Source organism: Xenopus laevis, chromosome 4L (genome assembly GCF_017654675.1).
Source record: "Xenopus laevis strain J_2021 chromosome 4L, Xenopus_laevis_v10.1, whole genome shotgun sequence".
NCBI classification, from domain to species: Eukaryota; Metazoa; Chordata; class Amphibia; order Anura; family Pipidae; genus Xenopus; species Xenopus laevis.
In genome coordinates this window covers 17917350-17941632 of record NC_054377.1, presented here as the reverse complement: position 1 = coordinate 17941632, position 24283 = coordinate 17917350, and the positions used below count along the sequence as shown (strand labels likewise).

Here is a 24283-nt window from a genome sequence, read left to right as displayed (position 1 = left end):
ATATGAACCTGGAGGGGGGTCATTTTTGTGTTTGGGGAGGCTGATCAAAAGAGCTGTATACCTTCTTGTTCAACACCAGATCATAGAATAAGGCTTGCACTTATCATGAAAAATCTATGGATTTTATTATTTATTGAGCTAAACAGGGCAAAAAGCGAAACTGAATCTACTCCATGTTTGGTCCTTGTAAGGTAGATCATTTGATATCGGTATACAACATCCTCCCTTCACCCCTTTGTTGTTATTGACTGTCTTGGCTTACATATACACAGGAATCCATTATGCAAGAAAATTATTTGTGTACCGGTAATCTATCTACTTCGCATGGATGAAACATGGAGTAAAATCTGGCAATAAAACAATAAACTCTCACCCAAACAACCAGATAGCATTTTTTTGGACAAAAACCATCAAGCAATATATAACAAAGACCAATTGCAAAAAGATTTGCTTAGAAAAGGTCCATCTATAACAGACTATATAAAAGGGAAATTCAGATGGTAAATGTGGAAACTGTCAGAATAATTTTGAGGTTGCAACACATAAAGATAATTCCAGAAGTCGGCTTTCTTCCAACTGATGAGGAAGCAGTGGCTGCTCGTCATCCTCACTATCAGCCTCTGTTCTGTGACCAGGATGTAGGTGGTAAAATGATTAACACAACAATAATAGTAATGATGGTGAAAAAAGAAGCGGCGATGTTGAGATTACGGGCAGTAGAAGCATAACTCATGGCTCCAGACCTGTCTCCAATCACCTTCTGATCCCGGGACTGCGGGTTATAGAAAGAGGAAAAGAAAGATCATTAGAAAAGGAGCTTTTTACTTATATAAATAGTGGACTCAATGGGGCATAGTTATGCAAGAAATCAAATCTGCAGGGACATTGGCAATTCACTAACAGGCGCTGACGAAAATTTGCTAGTGAAAGAGACCGTCATTAATGTTCACTCGCACTATATCGCCAGGCGACTTTTCGCTCAGGCGAATGCAAATTCACTAAAGTGCGGATTTTACTGAACGTTACTTGACTTCGCCACCTCAGAGCAGGCAAACTGCTAAAATGAAGCTAGATCTTCCTCAATCTTCTGTCACTTACCTGTCTGCCGAAAATGCATTAAAGTTGAAAAAACGCTGGTGAATTTTTATTTTTTTTTAGGCTAGAAATGCTGTATTTTGTATACTAAACATAAACATGAAGTTACTGCACCACAAGCCTAATCAAACATTTATGCTTTCAAAGTTGGCCACAGGGGGTCACCATCTTGTAACTTTGTTAAACATCTTTGCAAGACCAAGACTACACACATGCTCAGTGTGGTCTGGGCTGCTTAGGGATCGTCATAAATTATCAAAACAGGGAAACAAACAAAGCTGCTTGAGTTCTGCATGGCTGGGAAGTAAGGCGGGGCTCCCCCTGCTGTTCATAAGTATGATTGTTTCCCTGCTCAGCAGTTAGTCTGACAATTCCTATCCACAGCAGTAAATGAAGGGAGAATTTCACTGCATACAGTCAGGTTTCTTATAAAAACGGTGCACATTTTTTAATTTAAGTATATTGAAGATAGGTTTTTTTCATTAAAGAAAGTAAAAATGGGATTTTATTTTTTTGCCTTGAAATTGAAGCTTCTCCATGTTTGTTTTCATGCAGGGTGATATTAGTTTGCCAGTGAATAAATAATTCTCCATTAATGGGCTCTTACTAACAAAAAAATCACAACAAACGAATAAGGGAGGTGCTATATACTGAAAAATTGAATTAAACCTCGCAAGGACCTAACATGGAGAAGCTTCGGTTCCCCTGTTTGTCCTGTTTAGCTTAAAACCAAAGCCACATATTTTTAATGATGACATTTATTTACATGGCATAAAATCCCAATACCCAATCTGATGCGGTGGCCAAAACTCGCAGTAACGGGAAAATGTCCTGTTCATATTAAATCTGTTCTTCACTTTTTACAATAAAGTGTGGCCCAGTATGGCAGCCATGTGAACTGTTATACTGCCCTGTGTTTAGGGTTGCCACCTGGCCGGGACCAAATAGGGCAACATGCAGACATATGCCCTGATCTAAATGACCTGAATGCTTGGAGATCTGAAGAATTAGGACATGAAGCTCAGAATGGCCACATTGTCAGCGAATGAGTTCAGGCAAGGTGGCTTGAGTTGCTTCTTAGTTTATTTTGGAAACTCAGGACATCTTTTTGAGATTTCTATATTTCTATCCTGAAAAAAGGTTATACCTGATACCCACCGTCAGACTTTTTATTTACTTCTTCAGATGAAGCAATGAAGAGTAGAGCAACCGGGTTATTGTGAAATCCAGAAACAGATATTTCAACATGCAAGTGCAAGAGAACCATTTCAAAATAACACTCAGAGTTTACCAGTAAATCAGATCCTTATTATACCCAGTCTCTCTCCGTTTTTTTCATTTACTGATTTTAGGGCCAGCTTGGGAAATTTAGCTTCCAGACTGGAGTTAAAGGCAACGTCAACCTTTTCTGTCTGCCAATTCTCTTGGCATGACTTCCTTACGTTAGCATTTGGTGTAAAGCAGGTCTCCGTGCAGACAAATTCCAAATTCCAACAGATTTGGGTGGTTTGCAGTGAGTTACAGTAATATTTCTCAACCTTTGTGTTTTTTGTTGCCCTCCACATTTTTTTGAAACCCACACATTTATACACAAGCAAACACTTACCTTTACAGAGAAAATAACTGCAAAGAACCCCAGGCAGCAGAAGTTCATGTACATGGTGTTAAAAATGGACCATGGCAAGTGGTCTCGTATGAGAAATCCATCGGGAATGATGTTCACCACTGTGGTATGGACTTGTGGAGCTGGGACATTGGGAATCCCCATCACCCCTGCCCTAGATGGGTCAAATCCTTGGTTGACGGAGTTAGGAGGTGGCTCCACCATGTACGGAGGAGGCTTATCAGTGGTGTCAGTGTTCTCCATGGACATCTTTTCATAACAGAAATGTACTGAGTTTGTCTAGATGGGGAAATAAGGGTTTTATGTGAGGGGAAGGAAGGGAGGAGCTGGAGCTTGACTGGTTGAGAGGATTTCTCCTCTCAACCAGCCTATCAAAGGAAAACTTTCATACATACTAACTATAGGCAGAAGCAAAAATACACAGCATAGAGCCCTGGTGTTTGATTAGTATTTATTCAGCCACTTTCTCTCTTGTATGTATATATAACTTTATTTATAAAGTGTTACAAGGATATGCTGCGCTGTACAATCTTACTATGTACAAAAGTACACTAAGGACAAGCATTATACAGGTATTGGACCTGTTATCCAGAATGCTCAAGACTTGGGTGCTTTCCGTAATTTGACTCTCCATACCATCTGTCTGCTAAATATCATTTATACATTAAGGGGTTAATTACTAAACTCAGAATTTTTATTATTTTTATTTTATTATTTTATTAAAAAAACACGACCAAACTCCCATGCTTGATTTGACCTTATTTATTAATAAAAAAAAAACTCGAATTAATCTGTTAGTGAAAAAACTCGTGAATTGAGTAAAAACCCGAATTGTCTGATTTTTTGGACTTTTTTCCCAAATTGCTAGATTTTTGGGGGTTTTTGCTCGAAAACCACAGATTTTTGGATTTCGGCTAAGACAAACCAAGATAACTTCAAATTGAGATAGGTGCCTCTCCCATTGACTTATACAGGACATCAACAGAACTGAGATGGCAGATTTTTGGATTTGGGCTTTTTGCAGCATTGGGGTATAATATGTCTCTAGAAATTCGAGGTTTAGTAAATAACCCCCTAAATAAAACCAACAGGCTGATTTTGCTTCCATTAAGAATTTTTACACTTTGCACCATGCCTGAATAGAAAGATGGGTAATAACAATAAATTGGATAGGGGATCAGGTAGACCCCAGGGGGTACTACTGTGCCGGGCCCGGGCCTAAAGTTGGGCCTGGCCTTGCTTCACCTTTAGAAATAGCTGGGCCCCCTTGACTGATGAGCTGCATCTGCCGTAGTCCTGAACCGCCAATGTCCCGAAGTCCCAAACAGCCATAGTCCCAAAGAGCCAAAGAGCTGAAGTTGAAGAAGCCAAGAAAAGATCCGAAGTCACAAAAGGAGCCAAATTTGAAGTCCCGAAGCCGCAAAAAGACCCGAAGTAATGAAAGGAGCCGAACTTGAAGTCCTGAAGATGCGAAAAGACCCGAAGTCACAAAAGGAGCCGAAGTTGAAGTCCTGTAGCCACGAAAAGACACAAAGTCATGAAAGGAGCTAAACATGAAGTCCTAAGGCCGCGAAAAGACTCAAAGTCTCAAAAGGAGCCAAAGTTTAAGTCCCGTAGCCACGAAAAGACCCAAAGTCACTAAAGGAGCCAGACTTGAAGTCTTGAAGCCGCAAAAATACTGGAAGTCACAAAAGGAGCCACGTTTAAGTCCTGTAGCCACAAAAAGACCCGAAGTCATGAAAGGAGCTGAACTTTAAGTCCCGAAGCCGCGAAAAAACCCAAAGTCACGAAAGGAGCCAAACTTGAAGTCCCGAAGCCATGAAAAGACCCGAAGTCACAAAAGGAGCCGAAGTTGAAGTCCTGTAGCCACGAAAAGACCCAAAGTCATGAAAGGAGCCAAACTTGAAGTCCCAAAACCGCAAAAAGACCCGAAGTCACTTAAAGAGATACTGACACCTGAAATTAAATTTTTTTTTACATCTATTATAATATTGGCTTTGCAAGTTACTTCTAACTTTGCCATAAAGTATTTGCATGATGCTTTTACATTACCTGTCTGATCCCCCATGTTCCTATATAAGGGGGCTGACATATCTGTGCAGCACGAGTCCATTAGCATTAGAAACTGTAACTAACAGGCTGAGATGGGACAGTCAGGTTGGCAAAGTCAGAGTGTCAGAGAGTCAGGCTTAGGAACTTCAACTAACAATTATATACAAAAACAAACCTCTCAGCAAGATATGATCAACCTGACCTATAGGTAACATTTAATGTACATTCATATGCTAAAATTCATTTTTTTTGTGTCAGTATCACTTTAAGGAGCCCGACAATTTTGTTGTACTGGGCCCCGTGATTTCTAATGGCTGCCCTGCGTGACGTCATTCTTGGCACCAAATTATGAAATGGAGAAACACTGTATATAGATGCACTTGATCACTGTGTTCACTAATCCTTGAAAAAGGCCCTAATGTGGGCAGAAACGTTGGATACACAGATGCACACAATAAAAATAGTTTGATTCACAAATGATTGGAGTGTGGGTTCCATTGAAAGAAAACTATATATATATATATATATATACACACACACACGTGTTGATCAGCAGAGCCTGATTATGTATGTACTCTAGGCCTGTAAACCCACTTTTGGTTGAATTCCATGAAAATGGCAACATTTGCAGCACATATGAGATTTTAGAAGAAGTTCACAGGAAACCTTGAAGCCACAGTGTGAAGCTTCTCAACTCTTTGTTCTCATTGAGTCAGTTCTGTACCAGCAGGTTTACATTTACAGCAGGGCTATGAGAACTAACATGGAAATCAAAACTCACACATGAGCCTTTACTAAAAAGATTCCAGCAGTGAGAAACTGGCAGAAACAGGCACTTAGTGGAAGTGGTTTAAAGCTGAGGATTGTAGTTAATTTTAGTTGAAAAAAAAGACAACAGTCCATCAAGTTAAACCTTTCCAGATGTCCCCAGAATATTCATATACACACACCTATACAGACATATCTATATATTCACTTATATAAAAATATATAAATATACCCATACCTATACCAAACTGTAGATCTTGACATAACTGTAGCCTTGGATATTCTACTTGTCCAAGAAGTCATCCAAGTGCAAGCCACTCAGAAATTTATTGACTTTCCGAAGGAGAACGGATATTGACCGGCAGAGGAGGGTGAACAGTGACACTTGGATACCTTTTTCTGTTTTAACACTCTTAAAGGGACACTAAATCCAACCATGAAAGCTGTTACACATGAAAAACAACTCAGCAATGAGAATTCTACTGGGCAAAATACTTAATTATTGATTAGATAAGTCACTTGATTATAGATAATAGAAGTCACCAATCAGATTGCTGGTTGCCAGCACAATGTCAGCCATCTTGCTGTTATCTTACATACAGAGATTTAATCAGACATGGAGATAAAGGACATACATGTTTGGCGCTAGGAAAATTGTGCTTAAATTGTTCACCTCCAAACTGTCCCGTTTTTTGCGGGACAGTCCCAATTTTGACAGCTCAGCCACCGTCCCGGATTGTTACTGAATTGTCCTGACTTTCTCTTTGATCTCCTGCACTGAACAGCCAGAAAAAGATACAAAGTTTCTAAAATGTAATTGGCTTTTGGCAGAGAGCATAGAATATGTGGCAGGTGCACTTAGATACATTTGTAAAAATGTAAGAAAAACAATTGTAACAATTTAAGATAAGCAAAGAAGCAATTGTAACAATTTAAGATAAGCACGTCTCTTGGGGAAACTTTCATACATACTAACTATTGGCAGAAGCAAAAATACACAGCATAGAGCCCTGGTGTTTGATTAGTATTTATTCAGCCACTTTCTCTCTTGTATGTATATATAACTTTATTTATAAAGTGTTACAAGGATATGCTGCGGTGTACAATCTTACTATGTACAAAATTACACTGAGGACAAGCATTATACAGGTATTGGACCTGTTATCCAGAATGCTTAAGACTTGGGTGCTTTCCGTAATTTGACTCTCCATACCTTCTGTCTGCTAAATATCATTTATACATTAAGGGGTTAATTACTAAACTCAGAATTTTTATTATTTTTATTTTATTATTTTATTATGACTTGCAGCTTAAAGGAGAACTAAACTAAAAAAAAAACTAATGAAAACCCCTACCCTCCATAGTCCCCCCTCTCTGTTCCCCCTGCACAGGTGTTAATATGTGTGAATGCCCCTTAGTCTTTAATTACCCCTCAATGCAGAGTCAGCGCAGCGGAGCTCACGGGCGCCATCTTCACCTCTTCGGAAGTTTTCAGTAGGTAAGTGGCGTATCAGCTCATGCGCAGTCGTAGCAATTTTCCGATCCCGAACAACTGCGCATATGCCGACAGCCATGGAAATTGCTGAAGGGACCTGAAGATTCCCATAGCGATGAAGATAGCGGCTGTACTCACACAAGAGCCGAACGCAGGAAAAATGCAACATGCTTCGTTCCAACCTGCGTTGGGCGCTTAAATGCGTCTGTGTCAGTGAAAACCAATTGCAAATTGTATCAGAATATCAGTCTCTACATCATACTAAAAGTTAATGTAAAGCTGAACAACCTTTATAAAGGAATTGGTCTTCTTTTTATTTTATAGTGTTTGAATTGTTTGTCTTCTTCTTCTTCTGCCTCTTTCCAGCTGATGGGTGGTCATTTAGTCTTAGAATATGAATGTCTACATCATACAAAAAGTCAATTTATTTAGACATGGAGATAAAGGACATACATGTTCGGCGCTAGGGACCTCCCAACTGTCCATTTTTCGCGGGACAGTCGCCATTTTGACAGCTCAACCCACAGTCCCGGATTGTTACTGAAATGTCCTGACTTTCCCTTTGATCTGCACTGAACAGCCAGAAAAAGATACAATGTTTCTAAAACTTAATTGGCTTTTGTCAGAGAGCCTAGAATAGATAGATACTTTTGTAACAATTTAAGATAAGCAAAGAAACTATTGTAACAATTTTAGATAAGTAGATCTCTTGGGGAAACTGTGACTTGCGGCTTAAAGGGTAATTCACTTTCATTAGCAAAACATAACTGAAAAAAAATACAGAAATATGTTCAAACTTTCAAAACCTGGCAAATTTTATAAAATAAACATAGTAATTAGGGGTGTGGCCACAAAAATTGGCGTGGTCAAAAAATTTGCAACGCTCCAAGCGGCAACTCTTTTTGTCCTTCTTTCTATTTACAAAATGTTGGGAGGTATGTTTTATGTTTTGTTTGCATAACCTGGATAGCCTTAGCTAATCTCTATGCCAATCAACCCCTGTACCTTCCTTCCCAGCCGTGCAAAACTCAAGCAGCTTTATTTGTTTCCCTGTAGAGCAGCCGGCGACTCTGTAAAGATTTGCACCCTCAGCAGTCACAGCAAGTCAAGGGATAGAGGAATTTCACTGCATACAATTGGGTTTTTCATAAAAACGGTACAGATTTTTTAATTGAAGTATATTGAGGACAGGTTTCTTTTTCACTAAAGAAAGTAAAAAAAGGGGATTTTGTTTTTGCCTTTACATCCCCTTTGAAGGGGTGGTTCACTTAGTATGTTATAGAATGACCAATTCTAAGCAACTTTTCAACTGGTCTTCATAATCTTTTGAAAGGTTTGCCTTCTTCTTAAAAACAAATGCTCTGTAAGGCACAAATGTATTGTTATTGCTACTTTTTTTTACTTGTCTTTCTTTTCAGGGCCTCTCCTATTCATATTCCAGTCTTTTATTCAAATCAATGCATAGTTGCTAGGGTCATGTGAACCATAGCAACCAGATTACTGAAATTACAAACTGGAGAGCTGCCGAATAAAAAGCTAAATAACTAAGACCACAAATAATAAAAAAATGGAAACCAATTGCGAATTAGAGTATCATTCTTTACATCGTACTAAGGGGCAGATTTATTAAAGTTTGAGTTGTTTCTTTCCATGAAAGTTCGATATTCACGTTTTTCTTTTCCAAAAACTCGATCAATTTGAGTTTTTGGGTTACGGGAATCAAACTCTCATATAAGGGTTTTTGCCATTCGAGTTTTTTCCTAAATAAGAAACCATTCGAGTGTCAAGGTCATTCGAGTTCATTCATGGTAAAAAAACTCTAACACTCGACTTTTGATAAATAGCCCCCGAATTCCACATTCATCTGCAGAGCCACAATCAGCACCGAGAGATCAGCCGATTCCTTATAAATAAACATGTTGCTCTCGACCAACAAGCCGGTTAGTGTCAAAGCAGATACATAGGGGCAAATTCACTAAACGACGAAGCGCCTAACGCTGGCATAAATTCGCTAGTGTTACTTCGCACCTTACGCCTGGTGAATTTGCGCAACGGACGTAACTACGCAAATTCACTGACGCGCAAATTATTCTGAACGCTACCTTTTACGCCAGACTTCCTTCGCCACCTTAGACCAGGCGAAGTGCAATAGAGTAGATAGGGATTGCTTCAAAAAAAGTTCAAATTTTTTCTAAGTCTTTTTTTATGGATGATAGGCTGAAAAAGATCGAAATTTTTTTTGGGGCTCCCCTCCTTCCCCTCTACATTTCTCATGGCACCTTAACTATACAGTGGGCACATGTGTAGGGCAAAATAAAAATTTTAATTGCTGTTTTGAAGGTTTCCCAGGCTTGTGTAGTGATGCTTCATATACCTCCATTGTAACTTCAATTTGGCGCTGTATGCAAATTAAGCATCGCTAGCGTAACTACGCTTTGCTTGGCGAATTAACGCTAGCGCAACTTCGCAACCTTACGCTTCCCCTGAGCGCAACTTCGGATTTTAGTGAATTTGCGTAGCGCTGGCGAAAATACGCCTGGCGAAGTGTGGCGAATCGGACGCTGGCGCAACTACGAAGCTTAGTGAATTTGCCCCATAGTTCCTTTAAAAGCTCTTGTAAAAAACATAAACCTTTATTTATGCCCTTGCTTAAAAACTAGAACACAATTAGGACCAGTGTTCCCTGATTTTGTGCTAATTTATTAGAAGTCTGTGACAGCAGTGACATATGTATTAGGGGTTTGGATAGCCTATAAATAACACAAAAAGGGGCATATTTATCAAGGGTCAAATTTCAAATTGAAAAAACTTCAAAATTCGAATTCAAAAAGACCAACTGAAATTAAGTCTAAGTTTTTTTTGGTCGAATATGTCCGTCTTCAATCGAATAGGTCCGTATTCGGCCAAATTCGAATCGAATTAATAGCGTATTTGATCGAATTTGATTCGAAGTTTTTCCAAAAAAAAAACTTCGATTTTTCAGAGTCCACCAATTGACTCCAAATAGGTTCTAGGAGGTCCCCCATGGGCTAAAACAGCAATTCAGCAGGTTTTAGATGGTTAATGGTCGAATTCAAATTTTTAAAGAGACAGTACATGATAAATTTTTTCCAAATTCGAATTGAATTTGGACTGTTCCCTAGTCGAGGTACACAAAAATAACTCATTCGAAAATTCGCCTCAACCTTTGATAAATCTGCCCCTAATTATTTGTGTTATTCTAACTAGTGATGGGCAAATTTATTCAGCAGGAGGGAATTTGGGGCGAATTTCTGTGTTTTAACGTCGGCAAATAAATTTGCGAAACTGACACAAAAATTTGCTGGTGACAATTTGCCCGCCAGAGACGATTAAACGCAGGGCCATTGACTTTAATGCAATTGAACAAAATAGGTGTGCCGCAAATTGTCGCTGGCGTCCAAATTGTCACTGGCATCAACTTTGACGTCCGCAAATTGACACCAGCGGCTAAATTTGCGTTTTACAAATTTTTCACTGATTCATGAATTTCGTGGTAGATTTTACTGCAAAATGGGACAAATTCCCCCATCACTAATTCTAACCACAATATCTATGTACTTCAGTAACATATAGCCTTCTTCTGATGCCTTACAGTACAGGTATGGGACCTGTTATCCAGAATGCACAGATTTTCCAGATAAGGGATCTTTCTGTATTTTGGATCACTATGATTCAAGTCTGCTAAAATATAATGTAAACATTTATTGATTAATTATATCTTAGTCTTGATCAAGTACAAGCTACTGTTTTATTAGTACAGGGAAAAAGGAAACTATTTTTAAAAATTTAAATGATTTCATTATAATGGAGTCAATGGATTTCCTTTTTTTACTCTGTAATAATAAAACAGTATCTTGTAACTGAGCTGAATATATCTGTATTGAAAGCAAAACAATCTTATTGGATTTCAGATTTAAATGATTTTTTGCAGACTTAAGGGGGCCCATTTACTTAGTTTGAGTGAAGGAATAGAATAAAAAAAACTTCGAATTTGGAATGTTTTTTTTGGCTACTTCGACCATCGAATTGGCTACTTCGACCTTCGACTACGACTTCGAATCGAATGATTCGAACTAAAAATCGTTCGACTATTCGACCATTCGATAGTCGAAGTACTGTCTCTTTAAAAAAAACTTCGACCCCCTACTTCGCCACCTAAAACCTACCAAAGTGCAATGTTACCCTATGGGTTAGGTCCCCATAGGCTTTCTAATGTTTTTTTGGTCGAAGAAAAATCGTTCGATCAATGGATTAAAATCCTTCGAAACGAACGATTCGAAGGATTTAATCGAACGATTTTTCGTTCGATCGAACTATTTGCAGTAAATCCTTCGACTTCGATATTCGAAGTCGAAGGATTTACATTCGGCAGTTGAATATCGAGGGTTAATTAACCCTCGATATTCTACCCTATGTAAATCTGCCCCAAGGTATGAAGATTCAAATTACAGAAAGATATTATGCATTCTGGATAACAGATCCTATACCTGTAGACGTGCACAGAAACGGGTTATTTGTTAAAGACTTATATTATACAATGTTATCAGCTAAACTATTTCTATGCAAGTTTCCCAGAAATGCACTGGTTTCTACTAGGGATGGGTGACTCTGACCAGTTTCGCTTCGCCAAAAAGACATGAAATGTCAAAAAAAAATCGCCAAACACGCAAAGCATAACATTTTTCAAACCGGTTGACATTTTTTAAACTACGGAACAATTTGTTAAGTATTCATATACATTTTACACAGCAAAAATATTTCACTCATCTCTACTTTCTATACTAATTTCAGTGTATCGGGGAAGGAGGATTTATCCAGTGCACTGATTAGTAAACTGCAGCATACTGTATCTTAATTCTCTGTTGTACGTTGTAAGCAACTTTTTGATTGGTCTTCATTGTTTATTTTTTTTATTTTATAGTTTTTGAATTATTTGCCTTCTTCTTCTTCTGCCTCTTTCCAGCTTTCAAATGGGGGTCACTGACCCCATCTAAAAAACAAATACTCTGTAAAGCTACACATTTAGGGGCAGATTCACTAAGGGTCGAATTTCGAAGTTAAAAATACTTCGAAATTCGACCCTCGAATTGAAATCCTTCGACTTCGAATATCGAAGTCGAAGGATTTAGCGCTAATCCTGCGATCGATCGATCGAAGGATTTTTCGTTCGATCGAACGATTAAATCCTTCGAATCGAACGATTCGAACGATTTTAATCCAACGATCGAAGGAAAATCCTTCGATCAAAAAAAGGTTAGCAAGCCTATGGGGACCTTCCCCATAGGCTAACATTGACTTCGGTAGGTTTTATCTGCCGAAGTAGGGGGTCGAAGTTTTTTTTAAAGGGAAAGTACTTCGACTATCGAATGGTCGAATAGTCGAACGATTTTTACTTCGAATCGTTAGATTTCGTTCGAATTCGAACGAATTTAACCAATTCGATGGTCGAAGTACCCAAAAAATACTTCGAAATTCGAATTTTTTTCATTCGAATCCTTCACTCGAAGTTAGTGAATCTGCCCCTTATTGTTATCACTACTTTTTATTACTAATATTTATATTCAGGGCCTCTCTTATATATATATATATATTCCAGTCTCTTATTGAAATCAATGCAAGGTTACTAGGGTAATTTGGGCGCTAGCAGCAGATTGCTGATATAGCAAACTTGAGAGCTGCTGAATAAAAAGCTAAAACTCAAAAATCATAAATAGTAAAAAAGGAAAACCAAATGCAAATTATCTCAGAATATCACTCTTTACATCATACTAAAATTTAACCCAAAGGGGAAAAAACCCATTTACGTTAACCAATAAGAGTGCTGGATTAGGGGAACATACCAATGGGCTGAGAGCAGAGGGGTGTGAAAAAGCATGGAATGAAAGGTCCTGTAAGATGAGGGAAAAGAGACAAATGAAATGTCACGACAAAGATGACGATTGTACAGAATAGAACTCTAGTGAGAAGGAAAAACAGAACTGGGGTAAGAAATATTTAGGGGAATAAAGCTGCAGAAGAAGGAATGTTTGGCGGCTAAAAACAGAAATACTTGTGTGAGATCAGAGATTGTAGTCAGTTTATTTATTGCATTTTTAAAAGAACTCAAGCAGTAGATACATGGATAGCGGCACTTTCTTATAGAAGACACTGATTCTTTTCATATGGAAAACTGGGAGAAAGAAGAAAGACAAACTAATTGAGGCTATTTACTGCCAGATAGTTGCACTGAAGGTGATTTGTTATCTGCATTGTTCTTAGGGATATCTGTACCTATTTTGGTAATTAGTGGAATAAGATTGCCCCATATTCAATGAAACACTGTAATATATAATTATTTAAATGATGATGATGCTGGTTATAACAGTAGCGGCGATGTTCAGTGCCATTGCTATACCTCCATAATTCTGTGCTCTGGTTTTGTTTCCAATCAACTTCTGATCTCGACTCTACAGGGTGACAGAACAATGAGAGATGTCATTCACTACTCTGAATAATAATAATAATAATATACATTGGTTTATATATTCATATTAAATTAAATCATTTAGACCTGACTTGGGATTCTAGATGTATCACTATTAATGAAATGGCTACTTTGTGTTGGTTATTTATTAAGCTCTGAGTTGTGTTTTTCACGAATATTCGAGGCGATTTTTTTTTTGTCAAAATTCACATTTTCGGGTTTAGTAAAAAATTCAAATCCGAAAATAAACCACCTAAAACCTGTCGAGGTCATGTAGGAGTCAATGGCAGAGGTCACTTGAACCATTTGAAGATGTTAATAGTCTTCGTGATGTTCATCTTTTTTCGGAGGGTTTTGCACAAAAACTCGATCAATTTGAGTGAAGTCTATTCTTAAAATGGTTCAAGGGACCTTTGCTATTGACTGCTACATGACCTCGACAGGTTTTAGGTGGTGTATTTTTGGATTTCAACTATTTTTTAAAAAAAAAATCAAAACCTCATAAATCTCAATTTTGATAAATTACCCCCTTACTGTTCATGATACGCACCCGTTATTCTGACTTTTAATGAATTGGCTCATTTATTAAACAGGTTCTCCGATACTAAATGTCAAAAACCTTTCTCCAGCCAAAAGAAGTAAAAAAAAAAAAAAAAACATTGTTCTCTGCGAGTATTTTATGTAAATGAGGAAAAATTTGTGTTTTCTTTTTTTTTTATAAAATGCAAAATCTCACAAATCTACATTTTAATAAATAACCCCCTTACTGATCATGATACCGGTTCTTCTGACGTTTAATGAATTGGCTCGTTTATTAAACTTGTTCTTCGTTACTATTTGTCAAAAACTTTTCTCCAACCAAAAGAAGTAAAAAAAAAACAAAAAAACATTGTTCTCTGTGAGTTACCAACTTGCGAGGCACTGCAAAATGTTTCCTGCTTACTGATTCATGAAATCACCCAAAAAAAACCCAGAGAAATTCAATTACATAAACAACGATGCGCAACTTTATGAATCAGTAAAATTATTGTCCATGTCCTAACAACACATTCAACAACTCATTAAAAAAAAATCTTTAAAAGACTTCAAAACTGATCGTTCTTTTTTTTTTATACCCAAACCATAGGTAATATATTTACAAGTTTTACACATTCACTGGAACAAGACTCTATTGAGGAACCCATCAAGCTCCTATACTTCTGCCCCCGTCAGCTATTTAATTTGTCTATTACTTAGATGGTTAAACTTCTGCCCTTCTGTTTCCAATTTGTGCCTGATCTGTTGCTAAACTGGTTAGTTGAGTTTACTATATTCTCATTTCTTGGTGTGAATTATTTAGGAAGAAAACATTGTCCCCTCTCACCTTGACAGAGAATAATAGTGCAATCAAGCCGAGGCAGCATACATTCATATGGATGATGTTGGCAATGGACCATACCAAGTGATCTCTCACGGGTAATTCAGCAGGTGATATGGTCACCACAGTAGATTGACACAGTGGAGCTGAGATGTTCTGATTCTGCATCAGCTCCATCCTTTGTGGTTCAATGACATGGTGGGAATAGGATGGAGGTACACTGGCAAAAGAAGAGGTTGGCTGCTGGACTGGATAGCCTTTGTCCATAGTTCTGTTCTGGTAGAAAGATTCTACGATATGATGAGGTTCTGTAGAAGGAACAGAGATTTTATTTGAAAGTAAAGGGGGAGGTGCCTAAATAGATCAAATATTGTATCTGTGCGCAACAGGATCTCTCACTGCTAACTCCTTACCAGAGTTGCACTATGAGTCACAAGGAACTTTAACATCTAAAAATGAAAGGGTTCAAAAAATATAATGTAGTGTTGCCCTGCACTGGTAAAACTGGTGTGTTTGCTTCAGAAACACTAATATTGTTTATATAAATAAGCTGCTGTGTAGCAATGGGGGCAGACATTCAATGTAGAAAAGACTCAGGTTACACAGCAGATAAGCTCTGTAGAACATAATGGTGTTATCTGTTATCCACTATTTAACCTGTGCATATAGACTTTTTTCAATTGCTGCCATTGATTAAGTGCCCTTGTGGGAATGAAACGCGTAGGAAGGATGGATATGTGAGTATATATTTTTTAACTTTGGCTAATAAGATATTTTTTAACTAAAAAACATTTTGGTGCTGTGGATAATCTTTTTGAAGTGTATTCTGGTTTGCTGCTCCCTAAAGAGGGGGCCTGGGGCTGGTGCACCTGGACCACATCTACTATCCGGTGAGCTATCTGCATTATATTCTTTTCCTTACCGATGTGATGGGAGGAAATATGTCTACGTGCAGGGACGGACTGGGAGTAAAATGCAGCCCTGACAAAAAAAATCAAAGCAGCCCATATATAAATGATATTGACCAGGCCTCCCCTCCCCCATAAAAGTAAAAAAAACACTAGTGGTCAGGATTCTCCACTCATTAAGGTAGAAAAAAAAATATTGATGGCTAGGGCCCATGCAAAAAGGTAAAACAAAAATTGTGGTCAGGGTTCCCCCCCCATAAAGATAAAAAAAACATTGGTGACCAGGGTCCCCCCCATAAACATAAAAAAAAATTAAAAAAAAACATTGGTGGCTTGGTTTCCCCCATAAATGTAAAAAAAACATTTGGGTGCAGGATCCCCTCCATAAAGGTAAAAAAAACATTGGTGGCCAGAGTTCACCCAAAAAGGTAAAAAAAAATTGGTGGTCAGGGCTTTTCGCCCATAAAGGTAAAAAAAAAAAACACTGGTTGTAACCACGCCCACTTATTTCTGATTGGTCTGGATATCTGCCCTGAGGAAACTCCTTAATCCGAGTTCAGATGTGAATTGAATTGGGTGCTCGTTAGACAGCAGGATTTTTAAATCAAAGTCCCGATTTTGTGCCTTGATAAAGCCCTAAGTGTGGCGTCCACAGATGTGGATTAAAAGGGGTGTGAGAAGCCTCACCTCATTCACCATAGGCCCTATGGGAATCCACCACTGACTGCTAAAGCTGAGGATCAAAAATGGAGATGTCGGTGATGGAAACTGCAGGTAACTTCCCTTTGATTAAAGGGCATGTAAAGGCAAAAAAATAATCCCAGTTTTACTTTCTTTAATGAAAAAGAAACCTATCTCCAATATACTTCAATTAAAAAATGTTTTTTCACCGTTTTTATAAGAAACCTGACTGTATGCAGTGAAATTCTTCCTTCATTTACTGCTGTGGATAGGAATTGTCAGACGGCCCCTAACTGCTCTGCAGGGAAACAATCATACTAATGAACAGCAGGGGGAGCCCCCACCTTACTTCCCAGCCATGCAGAACTCAAGCAGCTTTGTTGTTTTGATAATTTATGACGATCCCTAAGCAGCCCAGACCACACTGAGCATGCGCATAGCCTTGGTCTTGCAAAGATGTTTAACAAAGTTACAAGATGGTGACCCCATGTGGCCAACTTTGAAAGCATAAATCATTTGTTTGATTAGGCTTGTGGTGCAGTAAGTTCATGTTTATGTTTAGTATACAAAATACAGCATTTCTAGCCTTATTCTGTTTTAGACTTTATTTTCCCTTTAAGTGCCCTTGTGGGTACGAAACGCGTAGGGCGGATGGAGATGTGAGTATGTAAGGGTAGGAAGGGTTCAATTTACAAGCGTTACCATGGTTACCATATTTTCCTCCAAGGATGGAAGTCCACACGATGGTTCTTGATAATAAAGAAATATAAATGATGGTACACCTCCTTACATCAGTTGGTTCACGACACACTCCAAGGCAACAGTCACTCACATCACAGAATTATCCAATTCTCCTTTTCCGGCTAAGCCGACACTTCCAGTTGTACAGAGGTTTTACCCGAGACCGTTTTCCAGGACATCCCTTTCTAGGGTTACTCACCACCTCCCGGACCTGACAGCCTGGCGTATACGCTAAGCCCCCCTCTCCTTCTCCGGGTAGGAATTTCCTTTGACACCTTCCGGTCCTACCAGTCCGGCATACGACCTATGCCCCTCTGGCCTACTCCGGATAGGAATTTTCCTTACCCCTCCTTCAGGATGTCCATTACTTTCCCCTAACTGGCTTAGCCTTGGCACATATGCCACTACCTCCTTGTTGGGGTCTTCAACTACCCCTACTAACTTAGTAACCTAGTACTTCACACTGGTACCAAAATCCGTGTGTGTTCCTTTGGGTGTGTCTCCCCTTTAAATACCTTACCTGTCTCAACCACTGCTATAACATCTTCTCTTCATGTGCTGTTCCCCAACCTGTACATGTGCCATCATGGGTTCATCAGCCAGTTGAGCACATGAAACCTTTTCCACACCATTTGCCATCTAGTGGTGACACATGCAAATTACACTTTAACATTTTAAACATTTTCAAACATTCAACATTTACACTTTTCATTCACATCCAGTTAGCACACAACATCCAATCACCCTCTTACAAAGTATATATATTTTAATTTTGGCTAATAAAGATATTTTTTTTAACTAAAAAAACATTTTGGTCCTGTGGATCCCTTTGAGTGCTGGACAGCCCTGCTCTTTTTTGACCTTTCCTCCCAACACCTAACGCTTATTATTTAACCCCACAAGTTAGGAAGTGCCACGGCAATCATTTTATATAAAGCAGCATCAACGTTTACATTTCTTTACCTATAAGGATATCATTTTATTGGTGCTGCTATCAGCTGCTTTTGGACATTAAGGCTCAGATTTATCAAGGGTCGAATTGAAAATTCAAATTTTTGAATTCGAATCTCGAGTTTATTTTGGTGTCATTCGAAAAGTGAATAGTGCAAATTCGATTCGAATTTAAAAAAAATTCAACATTCAAATTTTGAAATTTATCGAATTTTCAGCTTGATCCTATTCACGGATTTTTTTTTTTAAAAAAAAAATTTTAAATAAATTTCGATTGGCTGTTTTTTTTTTCCATAAAGACTTTGCGCATTTAAAGTTCAAACTGCCTTGGTGGCAGTTAAAAAATTTCGATTGGCTGTTTTTTTTCAAATTTCGAGTTTACGGGAGTTTTTATAAACTCCCATAAACTCGAAATTCGACCCTTGATAAATATGCCTCTTACTGTGACGGTTACTGTAAATCAGTTATGCTGGGTTCATCCAGAACAAAAATAATTCTAATATGTAGAAAAACTGCACCCTGGGCTATAAAGAAGTGGAAAAAAGTCAATCAATGGGGAGTAACTGGTTGTTGGACCCACCTCACTCACTATAAGTTCTAACTGCTTCTGGGGTGATTTCACATAGAATACACTGCCCGATTATTATCATTCCCTGTTACCAGATATCTCATGTGTCACCCTACCAGGTAAATGTACAGTATAGAACTTATTCTTACTTCTCTTTCTATTCAGTCCCTCTCCTGTTCATATCAGTGCATGGTTGCTAGGGTAATCGGATCCTAGTAACCAGACTGCTGAAATGGCAAACTGGAGAGCTGCTGAATACAAAGCTCAAAAACCACAAATACTAAAAAAGGAAAACCAATTGCAAATCGTCTCAAAATAGCATGCTCTATGTCGTATTCACTAAATGGAATTTTTCTAATAATTAAAATAAAATAAAAAAGCTCCACCAAACTCCCATGCCTGCTTTTGCCTTATTTATAGTATTAATAAAATAACTCGAATAAATTAAGATTGGGGGAAAAAAACAATAAAATCAAAAGAAAACCCAAATTTTTTTTGGACTTTTTCCCAAATCGCTTGATTTTTTGGGGGTTTTTGCTAGAAAACCCCAACTTTTTTGGATTATCAGGCTAAACCCAGCACTTTAAATTAAAATATAAAAATAAGTGCTACTCCCATTGATTTATACATAACCTCAACAGGTCTGAGATGGCGGATTTTCAGATTTGGGCTTTTAGCAGCACATAAAATATCTATAGTTGCTAGGGTAAACTGGACCATAGCAACCAGATTGCTGAAATTGGAGAGTTTCTGAATAAAAAGCTAAGTAACATAAAAACTACAAATGGTAAAAAATTAAAACCAGAATATCCCTCTCTACGTCACACTAAAAGTGAATTTAAAGGTGAAACACTCCTTTAAGGTATGAAGATCCAGTTTACAGAAAGAGCCATTATCCAGAAAACCCCAGGTCCCGAGCATTCTGCATAAGAGGTCCCATAGCCGTATTTGTTATATTAGCAATGTTCTTCATGTTCGTTCAGGGAGTAAGAGATCCCACAGGTGAGAAATTTAGTATAAAAACAATCTTTATTATAAAAGTACATCTATATACTGGCCAGTTTTACATCGGCACTGCAAAAAGAGCGAAGCAATATCATTGGTGATATCATATCAGTTTGGTGGTTTGGTTTTGGTGGTGTTTTTGGAGAATGAGTAAAAGGTAACAGAACCGCATCTTCTCATCTGACTTCAATGCAAACCCAGGAACCCGGCTGTGGAATCATATTCCTCCTCTTTATTGATCTACAAATATATATAAAGCACCACAACAATTTGTATGATAAATGTCAAGATGAATAATATGGTGGTGGCGATGTTTAAACCACGGGCTGTTGAAGAATAAGACATCGCCCCTTGTTTGTCGCCGACATTCTTACGATCCCGAGACTGCAGCAAAAGGAAAAATATATATATTACAAGGTATAGAGGGAAATCACTTGCTTGTGGCCCGACACAAACAATCAAAGGCGCTGTTCACCTTTAAATTAGCTTTTTGGGGGTTATTTATCAAAACCCAAATTTTTCTGATTGTCGAAAATAAAAAAGTCTGACCAAATTAGAATCATGAATTAGAATTTGCGCGATTAGCGCAACAAAAAATGGACGCCGGCGTCAAAAACAAGACACTGGCGCAGTTTCGCAAATTTTTTGCCATTTCGTGAATTTAGTGGGAAATTCGCACAATTTTCGGCAAAGCGAAACGACGCAAATTCGCCCATTACTATTTATTATTAAAAAAGCATGATTTTATTGGAGGGGAAAACTCAATAAAACCTAGTGAAAACCAGAGTCGCTCTATTTTTTGGGGGTTTTTCCCATAAAGTCAGAATTTCTCGGATATTGGCTCGAAATAGTTCCATTACAGACCACAGCAACCTCCAAGTAGGATAGGGACCTCTCCCATTGACTTATATACAACCTTGGCAGGTCTGAGATGTCGGATTTTCTAATTTGGACTATTTGAATCCTCGGGGTATAATAGAATTCGAAAAATAAAATTCCCACTAAAAATTCAGATTTTATAGTAAAAAAACTAGAATTTTTCGAGTTTTTGGCAATCGGACTTTTGGACTTTAAGAAATAATCCCCTTAGTAATGACATAGACACTGATATTCTGAATTTGCAACTGGTTTTCATTTCTTTATATTTTGAGGTTTTTCAATGATTTAGCTTTCGTTCTGCAGCTTTCCAGTTTGAATTTGGTTGCCAGGGTCTTGTTTACCGTAGCAACCAGGAGACTGGAATATAAACATGAGAAGAACTGAATAGAAAGATATGGAATAAAAAGGAACAGTGATAATAAAATTGGAAGCAAACACAGCAATAGTTTTTTGGCTGTCAGGGTCAGTGACCCCATTTGAAAATGGGAAAAAGTCAGAAGAGGAAGGCAAATAATGAAAAAACTATAAAGTGTAAATAATGAAAAGTGATTGCAAAGTTGCTAGAAATAGAACATTCTATAATATACAAACAGTTAACTTGAAGGTGAACTACCCCCTTAAAGGGCATGTAAAGGCAAATAAATAAAATCCCATTTTTACTTTCTTTAATGAAAAAGAAACCTATCTCCAATATACTTTAATTAAAAAATGTGTACCGTTTTTATAAGAAACCTGACTGTATGCAGTGAAATTCTCCCTTCATTTACTGCTGTGGATAGGAATTGTCAGACGGTCCCTAACTGCTCTGCAGGGAAACAATCATACTTATGAACAGCAGGGGGAGCCCAGCCTTACTTCCCAGCCATGCAGAACTCAAGCAGCTTTGTTTGTTTCCCTGTTTTGATCATTTATGACGATCCCTAAGCAGCCCGACCACACTGAGCATGTGCGTAGTCTTGGTCTTGCAAAGATGTTTAAAGGACAAGGAAAGAAATTTCTAAAAAATTTAAAAATAGAATAAAATTCTAAAATAGAATAAGGCTAGAAATGCTGTATTTTGTATACTAAATATAAACATGAACTTACTGCACCACAAGCCTAATCAAACAAATGATTTATGCTGTTAAAGTTGGCCACAGGGGGCTGTCATCTTGTAACTTTGTTAAACATCTTTGCCTGACCCTAAACCTGCACATGCTCAGTGTGGTCTGGGCTGCTTAGGGATCATCATAAACAAAGCTGCTTGAGTTCTGCATGGCTGGGAAGTAAGGCGGGGGCTCCCCCTGCTGTTCATAAGTATGATTGTTTCCCTGCAGAGCAGTTAGGGACCAGTTAGGGACAATTCCTATCCACAGCAGTAAATGAAGGGGGATTTTCACTGCATACAGTCAGGTTTCTTATAAAAACGGTGCACATTTTTTAACTAAAGTATATTGGAGATAGGTTTCTTTTTCATTAAAGAAAGTAAAAATGGGATTTTATTTTTTTGCCTTTCCTTGTCCTTTAACACTGTTACAAGATGGTGACCCGCTGTGGCCAACTTTGAAAGCATAAATCATTTGTTTGATTAGGCTTGTGGTGCAGTAACTTCATGTTTATATTTAGTACACAAAATACAGCATTTCTAGCCTTATTCTATTTTAGACTTTACTTTCCCTTTAAAGGAAACACTGAAGGTATATTTGTGCCATGCATACAGATTCTAGCAATGGCAATTTCTAGCACTAAGTAGGTGTTAAATCTGCCTGACTTGCAGCTTTTTTTGAGCTCACTGGAAATACAGTGGGGGCCCAACTCAGGCTTCCGGTCTGTGACATGCGGTGACTCCACTTCTGCAACAAAGGGCTGTGCCGCTGTGCTATTGATGCAATCACTACTGATTTAACAAAAATATATGTTTATTGTGTAGATCCTAGACCAGGGAAGGAAAGCGTGCCATGCTCCTTTTGAACTTGGGCTCAGAACCAGAACCTCCCAAACCATCTCTGTATTAGGCACAAAAAGATTAAAATTGGACAATAACTTGTTCCAAAAAAAAAAAAAAAAGTTAAGCAAAGAAAAAGAAAGAAATAGAAGAAAGCATTACAGAGTGCAGCTCCTCCAGGAGGTCTCTGCCATAACTGAGTAAGCTTCATACAAACCATAGAATTCAATGCAGCATTTTGAGATGATACTGTCGTTTGCCCGGATTATTTGGCTTTTATGCAGTTCCTGAAAAAAGTTATCCGAGAGAGTCTCCAAGATTAGCTGTCTCCAAGTATGGTTGTCCATCCCCTCCCGTTGCTTCCCTTTCCTCTACTTTGTTAGCACAGGCGGCCATACTTTTTGTTCCCATACACTGTAAGACCCAAACCTACTGTTAATCAACAAGGCACTTCATTTTAAAAGACCTTGGGAGCATCTGCACCTTTTATCACTGGTAGTATCACCCCTGCAGAATTGATGGTCACTTTGCCTCATGCCTGATAGCAACCTACTAGTGTTGGTCTCCAACTGGCGGGTTTCAGGCAGGTTTATTGGCTCCTGACCAAAATGTGTGTGTGGAATAATTTATATAGTGCCAAAGAGGTCAAAACCATAGAGCCAGGATTCTCCTCTTACCTTGACAGAGAAGACCAGAGCCAGAAAACCCAGGCAGCAGAAATTCATGTAGACCGTGTTAAAGATGGACCATACCAAGTGATCTCTAACAGGAGGTTCATCATCTTCTACAGTTATGACAGTGGACTGGGACACTTGAATCTGATTATCCATTAACTGGGAGATTTGATCATTGTCCTGGGACATACCATAAGCTGGAGGTGGCAGATTCAGCTTGCTTGAATAAAAGACCGGCTCCATGTTTTGATGTAAGAAGAAAAAGTTAGAAGATTCTTCAGTGAAGGGAGCTCTGTTCAGCTTCAGGCCAAGGACTGCAAAAGAGGGGAGTTTTGTTGTGGTGAGAGAGAGAGAGGTGAAAGCGAGAGAGAGAGAGAGAGAGAGAGGTGGGGCAAGGAGAGGAAAAATATTCAGTTTCTATTCTGACTTCTTTGCTTTGGCCCTAGTTCCAACACATCTTAACAGAATTCCTGTCTTCAGGACAGTTCCCTGTGTTCAACATGATTGAATAACAAGGTGTTGATTGGTTCATATTTAAATAGGTTTCCTATAAATATCGCAAGGTTTTCTTTCGACAATAAAATAATTTTCCATGTGGTGTAATAATTAGCACAAGGTATAATGGACAAGCTGTTTGCACTTACGGTACAGGACTACTGAATACAGATACATGAAAGCACAGCTGCCACATACATTAAAGGAACAGTTCAGTGTAAAAATAAAAACTGGGTAAATAAATAGGCTGGGCAAAATAAAAAAATGTTTCTAATATAGTTAGTTAGCCAAAAATGTAATGTATAAAGGCTGGAGTGACTGGATGTCTAACATAATAGCCAGAACACTACTTCCTGCTTTTCAGCTCTATAACTCTGAGTTAGTCAGCGACTTGAAGGGGGGGCCACATAGTGGTCCATATCTGTTCAGTAAGTTTGCAATTGATCCTCAGCATTCAGCTCAGATTCAAAAGCAACAGATATGACCCATGTGCCCCCCCCTCAATTCACTGATTGGTTACTGCTTGGTAACCAGGGTAACCTGTCAGCGGAAACCAAGAGAGCTGAAAAGCAGGAAGTAGTG

General features: G+C 38.3%; 2 protein-coding genes across 6 annotated transcripts in view; both read right to left on the bottom strand.

The window, feature by feature from the left end:
- LOC108713610 (dispanin subfamily A member 2b) overlaps window positions 1-23650 on the bottom strand; it is a 34714-nt gene extending 11064 nt beyond the window's left edge. Inside the window, exons 1-3 of one of the 5 annotated variants that reach the window (XM_041589942.1) lie at window positions 23398-23644; window positions 14882-15183; window positions 13331-13501 (exon numbers count right to left, since the gene is read on the bottom strand). In XM_041589942.1, the coding sequence (XP_041445876.1) occupies window positions 13391-13501; window positions 14882-15183; window positions 23398-23449 (465 nt within the window). In that variant the 5' untranslated portion in view covers window positions 23450-23644 and the 3' untranslated portion in view covers window positions 13331-13390. Of the gene's footprint in view, window positions 1-13330; window positions 13502-14881; window positions 15184-19734; window positions 20114-23209 lie in introns of those variants that run through there. The other 4 variants (XM_041589941.1, XM_041589943.1, XM_018257154.2 and 1 more) reach the window with 4 other exon arrangements.
- On the bottom strand, window positions 118-2985 carry XB990428.L (provisional ortholog of interferon induced transmembrane protein 3 L homeolog). Its single transcript, NM_001097746.1, is given in 2 exon segments — window positions 118-772; window positions 2702-2985. Coding segments are annotated over 2 exon segments (426 nt in total). The 5' UTR covers window positions 2969-2985; the 3' UTR covers window positions 118-613.
- Window positions 23651-24283: the final 633 nt, after the last annotated feature.